The sequence below is a fragment of the Phacochoerus africanus genome, chromosome X, assembly GCF_016906955.1.
Source record: "Phacochoerus africanus isolate WHEZ1 chromosome X, ROS_Pafr_v1, whole genome shotgun sequence".
In the NCBI taxonomy this organism is placed as follows: domain Eukaryota; kingdom Metazoa; phylum Chordata; class Mammalia; order Artiodactyla; family Suidae; genus Phacochoerus; species Phacochoerus africanus.
The window spans coordinates 23276557-23288738 of NC_062560.1; the positions used below are offsets into that span (position 1 = coordinate 23276557).

The 12182-nt window shown below is 40.1% G+C and overlaps 1 protein-coding gene across 1 annotated transcript in view; it reads left to right on the plus strand.

Moving 5' to 3' along the window:
- Positions 1–12182, plus strand: part of POLA1 (DNA polymerase alpha 1, catalytic subunit) — a 307921-nt gene that overhangs the window by 154277 nt on the left and 141462 nt on the right. Inside the window, exons 33-34 of the mRNA XM_047764123.1 lie at positions 299–477; positions 2127–2258. Of these exons, the coding sequence (XP_047620079.1) occupies positions 299–477; positions 2127–2258 (311 nt within the window). The remainder of the gene's footprint in view (positions 1–298; positions 478–2126; positions 2259–12182) is intronic.

The window sequence follows — 12182 nt, forward strand, 5'->3', positions numbered from 1 at the left end:
ATTTTCACAGAAACTTTAAGAAAATAGTAAAACCACCCTGTAGAAGTAGTTATTTCCAAACTCAAATGTCCAGTCGCATATTTCTCCATTGCTTTGATGCAGTTTGTTTTGTTTATAATCTCTTTAAAGAGAAGTCATTTGTCTTGGTGACATGACCCTCTGTCTTAAGTACAAATGGTTGTGTGCAGATGTGTGTGTATGAATGTAAAATTAATTTGGGGGGGAGTTGTCCAGAGGAATTTTCGGAGGAGAGATTTCGAATGTACTTCTAAACGTATTTTTTCTTTAACATTAATAGGACTTGACCCCACCCAGTTTAGAGTTCATCATTATCATAAAGATGAAGAGAATGATGCTCTGCTTGGTGGCCCAGCACAGCTCACGGATGAAGAGAAATACAGGGACTGTGAAAGGTTCAAATGTCCATGCCCTACGTGTGGGACTGAGAATATTTATGATAGTGTCTTCGATGGTTCGGTTAGTTGCTTTGTTTCTTTTTTGTCTTGTGAGTCAACTAATATAAAGGCCTTTTTCTCTCCACCTCATGTATAAAAAGGAAAAAGGAAACAAACATTGTTTTTATGTGTTGAAAGAATTTCAGCATCACATGAATTCTGTCTTCTCAGCTTTATTTCTGCTTGAAAACTCTTAATAGAGTATGCTTGAATATTGTTTTTGGCTTCCTAGAATGCTTGGCCTTGGTTTTTAAAATGGAATCTCTTAAAAATTCTAAGTTATCTTAAAGTATTTTTTATTGTAATTCCTTAATTAGTAACCTGCATTTCCCCACTCCCAGCCCAATTTGTTAAGTCTTAGAGAGGTATTTTCCGTTATCTTAAATCAAGTTAATGGGAACTAAGTGTTTTTGGAAAGTTTTTGTTTATCTTTACACATCCCCCTTGCCTCCTTTTTGACAAAGGTACTCTGGTTATCTTTTCTGCTGTCTTTGCATATCAGGCATTAAAAAGCCACAGGGAGACATGTCTTTCAAGAAGTACTGCCAAAAAATGTATCATTGACCTTGGATCAGAACTTGAAACTTGGCCAATATATTTGATTCCACTGCAGTGTAATACATGGACCAGCCATTGGCAAATGAGTCGGCAGCAGAACCATGTAAAACCTTGAAACTGAAAGAAAATACATCCTTTATCTAAATTAAAAGTAATTATTTTAAGTTAATTTGGACAAACAGCAGATGTTTTGCATTTTTTTGAATCAAAACAAAGCAGTCTTTGGAAGCAAGTGCAAGGAAGAGGCAGACACAGATCAGCAATACTTGCTAAATCCTTGAGTTTTGCTTCATTACAGCTGTAAATAAGATAGTTAATTGCATGGAGGCTTGACGACTTGCAGATGGGCTAACTGTGGAAGAGCCGATGTCAAGCTCTAAAATCTCTTCCACCTGGAATTGCTTAGCGTGTCGGGTAGGGTTATGTACCAGATTGGAGCAGGAAACCAAGATGTTTAAGTATCAAGAAGGAAAACAAATGCTCCAGAAACCCCAACAGTTTTCCAATATATGATATTTGCTTTGTCTTTGTTCAAAACAGAATGCTTTTTCCAATTGCTAATAGTTCATTCTTTCACATTGGGGGCTGGGGGGAGTTAAAGAAATTTTAGTTTTGCTAGGCTAACAAGTGATTTTTTTGTGGTATAACACATCATTTTTAGGCTTTATTCTTAAAGTTAAGTTGGCAATGTGAAGCAAACTTAGCGTTAGTGCTCTTGCTTTGTCTTCAAGTATGGAATGACTAAGTGCAAATTTAAATTTTTGATCATTATCTTCTAGAAGGATGTTTATTTCCAATAACAGGACTTCAGTGGAATTTTCAGAGAGGGGACTATTTTATCCATAGAGCCTGTCATGTATTGAATGTAAAAAAAAAAAAAAAAGTGATGTCAGGGTTTTCCCTTTGGCTTTGTAACTCCATTGTGATGGCAGCAAGAGTAGAAGGTAGATGTGACTGAGGTGATCTTTGAGAGGGAAGTGGTTGAGAAAATAGGGTTAAAAACTTCCCAATAAAATGCGTTAGGAATATTGTACAGCAGGACAGCATGTGAGGTTTTCAGCACAAGAAACCTTTGAAAACCTTTTGTGTACTTGTCTGTCTTGACTTCTGTAGGGAACCGATATGGAGCCCAGCTTATATCGTTGCAGTAACATCAGTTGTAAGGCTTCACCTCTGACCTTTATGGTACAGCTGAGCAACAAATTGATCATGGACATCAGACGTTGCATTAAAAAATACTACGAAGTAAGTATCCATAATGAGTTTCTCCTATATGCAAGGTCTGGTGTTTGCTTTAAAATAAAACAATATGGTTTTATCTTACAGGCTTTTTACGAAACTAAAATATTGAAAATACTTTGGAGGAAAATTACTTGATTTTTCTAATGGGTGTTACATCTCATTAATGAGCAGTTTTTGTAGTAATGAATTTTTTACTTTTAAGGAAAAATGAGAATATAATCAGGAATATAATCAATATATTGCTGCCTAGAGGAAAAGAAATTAAGTGGTCTCTCCGATCTTTGGGCAGAGGAGGAAAAATCAATATTGCATATCTTTGGCAAGTAGAGCCGTAACGTCACATGTGGTGATTTTAGTAAACTGTCAGCTAGCTAACACTTTGTTTTTATGTGATGATCTAAACCATTTCATAGTTTAGTTTTCTAAGGAAATCAAAATAAACATCTTTTAAATTTAAATGCAATTTATATGGCATTTTTAAAAGAGAATGTCTAATTTTTATAAATACATAGTAAAAATTCCAGAACAGTGAGTGAGCTGTCTGCATTAGAAAGACATCTTTCAAAGTTTGTGTTTTGTTTTTAACGCATTTCATATGAATGAGTTTTTTTCTCTTCAAAAGTAAAAAAAAATTTTAGAAACCTCCTGTTTCCCATTTGCTTTTTCTTGGTGTTTGATTATATCCTTTTTCATCTGTACAAAATTTCTATTACTTGAAAGTTCACTGTAACTTACATAAAGAGGCTACACTGGCAAGGCATTTCCAAAAAATGCTCAAGTTCTATTAGATAAGACTCATGACTTTGATAGGTATCATTCTATAATTTTCTACAGTTTTTTTTTCTTTAAAAGTGCACTCATTAAGGAAGAATCAAATATTAGATCATTAGGATGAAGAATGAAAACAGTTCTCATATTGTGACTTTGGAGTAGAATAATTTGTATTTGTCAGGAAAAAAGGTCGATTGGTCTGAACGTATTTTTAAAATAACAGTTGGGCCTACATTTTGGGAAATCTGATACATTTTAGTGAATCATCCTGTGCTGCACTTAATGAACAGTTGGATGGGAATAAAGGTTATCTGTGGGTTCACATTCCACAGTAGATGAAATGTTCAGCACGTGAAACGTTCGGCCTTTATTTAGCATGAAGAGCCCAAATCAAAACTATTCGGCTAATTTACAGAGCTCATTGAGCAGAGCCCAATTCTTAACTCTTGGGAAGAATTCTGAGTTTTCTCTCCATGTTTAGTCTATCAAAATCTTCACCATGGAAATGTTAATACTAGAAGAAGCTCATCTATTTCCTTCTCTAAGGAGGGACAGTCTGTTTTGACTAAGTTGAGAATAAGCAGAAAAATGATCTTCTGTATAGTTAGAAATCTGCCCTAACTGAAAGATTGATTTCTAACCTAGTTGTGTATGTGTGTGTGGTGATGGTGGTGGTGGTAGTGGTTATTATATAAGTATGTTTCAAGCTCAGTAACCTATTTTAGGCAACCAGACCTTTAACCCAAGGTGTCTATGGCATTCGCTTTAATTGTCTTGTCTACAGCCATCTCACTAACACCAAGGAATGGTTTTCCTATAAGCTAACTGCCCACTTGACTGACCTTCCTAATAGATTTCTAATTCAAATACCCAAATGTCATTCCTAAAGCTGAAGATTGATGTGATTGCCCTCAAAATTAGGAACCTCTTTCTCTTCTTAGGCATGTGTGATTGTCTGGGAGAGAAAGAAATCTGTTACTTGTTCTTGTCATGGCCCCGTGGATGAACAAATGTTTCAAATATTCTTTAGATCAGAGCTCTTCTACAGAAAGCTCATGCACCTCCAAGTTCTACTTTATTGGTGGAGTGTTCTCTTTCTTCCTGGCCCCTTGCTTAAATGAAATTTGCGACTAGAGGGATATGGTGTTGAGTTTCTTTGGTTGTTGTGCCTCAAGTGATACTGATTACAGTTAGTTCAGTGTGATATACCGTAGTGATGGTAATCCAGCTGGAGATTGATAGACCAAATGTACAGGAGACAAGACTATTATTGGTAGTAAGTACTTAGATTAAGTGATTCTTCTCTGAAGCTCCGGACCAAAAGAGTTTCCTTCTGTTTTGCAAGTTAAAACATGCTAGCCTCGGGGCACGAAAGTTACTAGTGGACTTAGAGCAAGAGTCTCAATATTTTTTTCATTTTAGCCTTCGAATCATTGAAGGAGAGGAACAAGATACGTTGAGAAAGGAAGCATCTCCATAAAGAAGGAGCTTTAGTAAGGCAGTGGAGGAGTAGGGTACTTGATGAAACACTGTAACTTGCCAAGGAAGGTAGTTCTAGATCACCAGTAAGTCTGCTTGCCAAGAACAAAGGGGCCCAAGTTTAGGGTAACAAAGTATATTTCTTAATCACCCTTGAAAAACTATACCACATATTCTGTTATTTTCTGTCAGTGAATAAACAGTACTAACTGAGTAAGTGATACAACAAACTTAAACAATTTTGAATATCTGAGAATCAGTCTCTATCATACCATACTGTTTTAATATTGGCTCCTTTAATAGGAGAGGAAATGCTTTTTTCTCTCTTTATCATGTAGCAATAACTGTTTCCTTTGGATTCTTACTTCCTAGAACATTTAAATGTCAGTATACATTGAAATACAAGAAATACCAATCCAGGATATCTTAAGTAATATACTAATTTCTTTAGGAGGAAAACAATTCTAATGGTTTATCTTGAGACTTGATGAAGGATTGGAAGACTTTGAGGCAGCACAGAAAGCTCTAATTCAGAGTGGATTTCATGCCCCGGTCCTAGTTGGTTCCTCTATACAAAGTTAAAATTGAACTGGTATTTTTTGAAAATCATAAAAGCCAGTTTAAAGACTGTATCTCCAAGCTTTTAAGGATGTTTTTGAAAGACTCTTCTACAGTGAAAAATTGATATATGTTCCCCCTCCCCTTAAATTCTGCCTCAGAAGAGCAAATAGACACACACACACAAAAGGGGAGAGAAACACTAGCTAATCTAAATTGGGAAATGAAGAGGGCTTTTTTTAAGCATGAAAATTTCATCATCTTGTCAGCTGGCAGAATGCCTGCTGTGTGGATTCACAAAGGCTAAGAATTACACTTTCATGAAATTTTCCTCACTAACTGCCCTGGTTAATTTGAAAGATAACCCACTGTTCTAATTCATTCCTCAATTGGGCGGTGCAGGTTTTATCTTTGATCTGACAAAGCATTTGTGTTAATCGTTTTGGCCCTCCACTAGACACTCTTGGGATTGTGCTTTTACAATAAATGTGTCTGTGATAGCTCTTTAGTCTATTATACTTACAATAGATCCATAGAACTGGTAATTAATTCTCCACTGCTTTGGAAATGGGAAGAATAGGTGTAGCTCTGTCAAGTGCTGCTGGGAAGTTTGTTTAGCTGGTTCAGTTTTGAAGTGTTCCCCTCAGCCATCCAGGAAGCAGCCGCAGAAGAGTCTGAGATTGAGATGCTGCCTACCCTGAAGATTTGCTAATAATGGGAAACCTGACCCCTCTTGGTACCTGGGAGGGGGGTAGTGGGTCATTTACTCTCATATCAAGAACTATTAGTTATAATGTACAGTAAACCCTCATTTTAATACTTAAGGGGCCATTCCTTTCTAAAGGTGGATGGATAGTCAACTAAAATAATGCTCCTAAATTCTCACTGACAGCTTAGGCAGGTGTTAGAGTGTTCCAGGGGGGCAAAATGGATTCCTCACCAGCCTTGTAGTGTTTCCAGCCATTCGTGAAGGAGCATTACTTAGAGCACTTGACCGCAATTTTTAAACAGAGGTATTGCTGGCCCTCCATCTAGAAAAATTAGCAGTGAACAGCTAGTCAGTGCTATGCGTATGATAACCATTATTAGTTGCCAGGACCAGAAAGTGGTGGTTGAATTCCTGGGAGATTTGCTACTGTTTTGACAGTCTGAAAATTTTCCTGAAGTAAGCTTTCTGAGGGCAGGGACTGTGCTTTCTTTGGTGTCTCATCTGTGATCTCCTCCGAAGCCTCTTGCTCTCAGTAGTGTGTGCACTTTAATGTTGAGTAACCAAAGGAACCAACAAATAAATAAAGGTTGGATTTTCTCGTTTTGTCTTTTTTTTTTTTTTTTTTTTTTTGCTTTAAAGGGCGGTACCGCAGCATTTTGGAAGTTCACAGGCTAGGGATCGAATAGGACCTGCAGCTGCTGGCCACAGCCACAGCCACTTGGGATCCGAGTTGTGTCTGTGACCTACACCACAGCTCACGGCAGCACGGGATCCTTAACCCACTGAGCAAGGCCAGGGATTGAGCCCGCATTTTCATGGATTCTAGTCGGATTCATTTCCGCTGTGCCATGGCAAGAACTCCTTATTTTGTCTTTAAATTCTTTTTTTATACTGTCATATTGGCAGAAGGTTTAGTTCCCAAAACTCTCAGGCTTACACAAGTCTCCACAGTATTTTAAGGTCAGGAAGGCATTGCTAAAGCCTTGTGTCACCATGTCTTCTCTATTTTATGTCATTGATGACTGTTGACTTCAATAAGATATGCCCATCTCCAAGTTCATAGCCTGAGTTTGTTTTCTTCCCAAGCCAAGTATCAGGCAAAGAGGTGTTGACCAGAAATATTTGTATCACGATGCAAAAATCAATTGTGCAGAAGTGTACTTTCGTTGTCCTGATATGAGAGTCTCTCTCCAGCTCCAGAAGGTGGCAGAGAAGGTGTATGCCTAGCGGTTCTTCTTCTACAGCTCCTGCTCTGTCCCTGTATTTTTCCCATTTTCTTCTTACTTCTTGAAGTCACATTTTTAAAAATCTCTCTTGGGCCCACTTTAATGAGGAATTACAAAAACAACGTCCAGTGTCACTTGCCTCACGATGCAGACATGTGTGAGCACCTCGTAGAGAAGGGAGCGTTTGACCGGCACTGCTAAGCCTCTGCGTGTGGCTGAGTCCCTGTAGAGAAGAGGACAGACACACACACCCATGAAGAGGAGTGGGATGTTGGGTAGTGTACAAAGAATCCATGTTCATTTTGTTTTTTCACCTTAGCAAAAAAAAAAAAAAAAAAATGCAAAGCAAAACAAAATGCTTGTTAATTTTGGAGTGGCTATGCATTCCTCAAAAACAAAATTAATAACAGCCACCAAACATATGTTGTTAAGCCAGAGACTGAATCAGAACTACCTTTTAAGAAAAGGGCAGGGAGGGCAGGGTGAAATACTGGTGAAAATATATATATATATGCTCCACCAAAATACATGCCCATTCAGCATCACAGGCAACAGAATCCGTGGTGTCCAGCAGTGCTCAAAGGAGGACTGTTTCTTTGGGATACACAGAGCTCTCTTAGTAAATAAATCTGCCAGATTAAAACTGAAGCAGCCTCCCATCCCATTGCCACCTCCATCCCCCCACCCCATGTAATTCACTAATAGGGCTACTCTTACTTCCTTTGCCTTTTGCTTTTCAAGTGTAGCGATACATTGTAACAGCTACATTGTGCCGGTGGATCTCAGGGTTTTAGAGCCCTGCAATGATGTTGGGTAACTCTCTGCTGTTCTGCTGCAAACATTTGGTGTTCAATAACCCTCAAAATTTCTCATTTCTTACCTGTGGTGATGTGGGCTGATAGTTTTTAGGTTGTAGGTTGCAGTGTGCAGTAGCCTCACAGGTACATTGGTTCAAATAGTTTAAACTCTAAGTACCAGTAGAATTATTGTTTATTTCCTTGCCTCTGCTTTTATATTTAGAACATTTAAAAAGAATAAATTGGGTTTCTTTTTTGTAAAGACTCTTAACAGCATAATTATAAGTGGTACAAAAGGCATGCAAAGAAGCAATAGATAGCCATCCCACCCGTTCAGCACCACAGGCAGTGCAGTCCATGCCGCCCAACGGTGCTTGAGGAAGGATCACTTCTTTAGGAATCCTTAGAACTCATCCTAAATCTTATTAAAGCAGAGCAAAAAGGACATACTGAGAATTAGTATTTCTTTTTTGCTCCACACCACTTGGTGGGTAAGCTAAGTGTAAATGAATACCATGGTCACCAACTGCATTTTTTAACTGTAGTATTTTAATACCGGGGCCCATTGTCAGAGGGTTGGTACAGTTTTATTAGTGAATGGCTGTTTTTCTTAGGTATGAATATCAAGCAAGCTGATTTTGAGTCACATATAACATTTTGCTGCTATGCCATAGTGCATTCACACAGAGAAACAAAGAAACTTGGGATTTGGTGGTGGTTGGAAGTAGAATCTAATTGTAAATAAATTTATTATTGTACAAATATAAGTGAATGACATGTCAAATCTAGTCCCCTAAAACATGCTGGCTGTGTGTTCTACACAAACAGCATACTATGGTATGAATATTAGTTGTTATAAAGGAGTTCTAGTTAGCAAACTGGATCAGATATGGCCCTATATGCCACCTGACTTTTTTTTGGTTTTGTGGGGTTTTTTGGCCGTGGGGTGTGGCGTCCTGATGGAGGATCTCAGTTCCCAGACCAGGAGTGGAACTTGGGCCCCAGTGGTGAAAGCGCCGAGTCCTAACGGCTAGACCACCAGGGAACTCTCACCTGACTTTTAACCTTCATAGCCTAACCAGTGTTTTCTTGTACTCTCAATATTTATCATAACACCTCTTTATCTCTTTATTCTCTTCACTTAAGCTTAACCTCATGGCATGGACTCTATTTAGGGAGGCGCAGGCGTGAAGTTTGATCTTCAGGAACTAGCGGGGAACCCATGCCAAATTCTCAGGTGTCCTGACCTCAGGGAACATCGACCTTAGATGTTTCTGCAAGGTCTGAGCTGGGCCATAGCCCCTTTGTGGCCCATGTCTTTCACGGCATATGCATACTTCCGCCCAGAGCTTTCTGTTAGAGGTGGACGCAGTGGTAGCCACAGCCCTTGCCTTTTCTTTCCTCATGTTGTGAAAGCTTAGCACTTGATTATATCACTTTTCAGACCAGCCACTGCTGGCCTTGCAATACACTGTGAGGTTTTGCGCTCTTACACCCAAGTCAGAGTTTCTGTCTAGTTGCTTAACAGTTGTGTAACTTGGACTAGTTACTGAACTTTTCTAAGCCACAGTTTCGTAGCCTGTAAAACTATAGTAATAGTACCTGGCCTATCAGGTCATAAGGACTATGTGAGATAATGCATTTGAAGTGCTTAGTGCTGGAGTTCTCATTGCGGCTCAGGGGGTTAAGAACCCCACTAGTATCCATGAGGATGCAGGTTTGATCCCTAGCCTTGCTTGGTGGGTTAAGGATCTGACGTTGCCATGAGCTTCGGCCTAGGTCACAGATGTGGCTCGAATCTGGTGTTGCTGTGGCTGTCGTCTAGGCTGGCAAGCTGCAGCTCCGATTTGACCCCTTAGCCAGGGAACTTCCATATGCCGCAGGCGTAGCCCTAAAAAGAAAACAGAAGTGCTTAGTGCCTGGAGAGCGCTCATCATTATTCCATTTTGTGGTAACGGTGGCTGAACGTGGCTGGGCTCTGTTCCTTTGTGTGCTCATACTCCTGGAGAGTCCTGGGCTGAGGCCTCGCTGCCCCTGTCCTCTAGAGGCATCCATCTGGAAGCTGCTGTCGTCCTGCTGCTCCCCCTCACCCATCCTGTCAGATCAATACCGCACTGTCCTTCCTCTGGGCGCCCCCTACAGTTTGCCACCATGGGAGTTTCCTTCATGGTCTTGGTGACCATGGTCCCAAAGTCAGCCCAAAGGGACAGTGGCTAAAAGCAAGGAGAGAACACTAGGCTCTAAATCCTTTGAGGCTTAGCACCCAGTTTTGTGCCGAAGTTGGTTATTGCTCAGTAGAAAGTCACTGAGCAAGTCATGGTGTTCTCAGAGGCTGGTGCTTTCCCAGGTTACGGATGGCAGCATCAGGACTGACCATCCTTGGAGACCCTAGGCTGGAATTCTGCTCATGGTAGCTAGTAAGACGGCTATTGATGAATAACAAGTTGCTTGCCTTTCTCTCTGCAGTCACACAGTAGGGTGCCCAGAGCCCTAGGCAAGCGCATTCCAAGCTAGGCCAGGCCATAGGGCTGCCAGGGTCAGGAGTCCAGCCCCCTGGTGAAGGACCAGCTCAGCCACTAAAGGGACACCTGGGGTTTTGGCAGCTTCTGATACGGTTCACCTCCTCTGAAGGGAAAATTGGAGGTTTTTTGAAATGCTCAGGAAATAGCATAGGAGTTGTCAGATATCTGAAAACAAGTGGGTAAAAACAGAAACCTGCTTGTGCCAAAACAGTAGAATTCCTTTTGGAGTTAGATTTCTCTAACCTTGTGTATTTAGGAAAAATTCCACTTCAGGTCTAACTCCAGTCATCCAGAGCTACTGTCTTGTAGTAGGGTGAGAAACTGAACCAGAACAGATTTCATTTAACCTTTCAAAAGTGAGATTCTCAGACCGTTGACCTTGACTTCATGGAGCAAAACAGAACTATCCGTTCTCTGCTGTACATGTAAACGAGAGGGGGAAGGAGAGCCCCTCAGACAATGGCGGTCTCATACTTGGCTTGCCTAGAAAGTGTATGTTACGGTTCACATGTGGAAATCAGCCATTTATAGATAGTTACAGATACGAATTTCCAGATTGTTCTGTCTAGCTTACTCTTGTGTTAAATAGAATAATCGTATTTCTGTTCAGGAGGGAGTTAGTTCAGCTGCCTTTCCATGGTACCACAGAAAAATTCTCAAATCCTGGGATTCCAAAGAATAACACTACTAATAAAAATTAGAGGGAGTTCCCTGGTGGCTCAGCAGGTTGAGGATCTCGTGTTGTCACTGCAGTGACTTGGGTCACTGCTGTGGCACGGGTTTGATCCCTGGCCCGGGGACTTCTGCATGCCGTGGATATGACCAAAAAAAAAAAAAAATTAGAGCATCAGTATTTCCTAATTGGTGGGTGTTGGTTTGTTTTGGAGTTTTGAAAAGCAGTTTATAACTTTATATCCTGGTTCAAAACTCATTTGACTCTTGGTACACCCTCAAAAATATTTTTGGTTTCTACTGTGCTTCAGCATATGATAGTTTTGTGAAGTGCATTATCCAGCTTATTTCCCGAAAGAAGGATCTCGGGATCCTTGGCTATTGGAGATGCTCTTCCTGATGCTGGGAACCTAGGTGATTTGCTAGCTCGGCTCTCAGGAGCCTTGTGTAGTAGGCCTTCAGTCTCCGTCTCTCAGCAAAGAATGTTCCAGAATCATGTAAAGGAAAAAAACTAAATCTGCTCAGGATTTATGTCTCTATGTATCCTAAAGATTTAGAAACCATGTGGATAAAGTCACAGGTAATCTTTCGAGGATAATTTTCTTCAACTGCAGCTTTCCATCTAGTGACATTCAAGGGCCACTCCTCTTAGGAAGTGATTATCAAAGAAAGATCAAAGGAGAGCGTAGTGTCAAGAAAGACCTGGAGTTTCTACTGTAGTACAACAGGATCGGTGGCATCTGTGCAGCGCCAAGACCGCAGGTTCAATCCCCAGCCCTGGTGCATTGGGTTAAAGGATCTGGTGTTGCCACAGCTGCGATGTAGGTTGCAACTGTGGCTCAGATCTGATCCCTGGCATAGGAATTCCGTATGCTGCAGGGTGGCCAAAAAAGAAAGAACGACCCACCTAACACTACATTTACAATAACCAAGACATGGGAATAACCTAAATGTCCGTTGACAGATGAATGGATAAAGAAAATGGAGTACATATATACAGTGTATTACTCAACCATTAAAAAAAATGAAATACTGCCATTTGCAGCAGCATGGATGGACCTAGAGATTATTATACTAAGTCAAGTCAGCCAAAGACAAATACCATGAGATCACTAATATGTGGAATCTTAAAAAAAAAGATATAAATGAATTTACTTACAAAACAGAAATACACCTATAGATATAGAAAACAA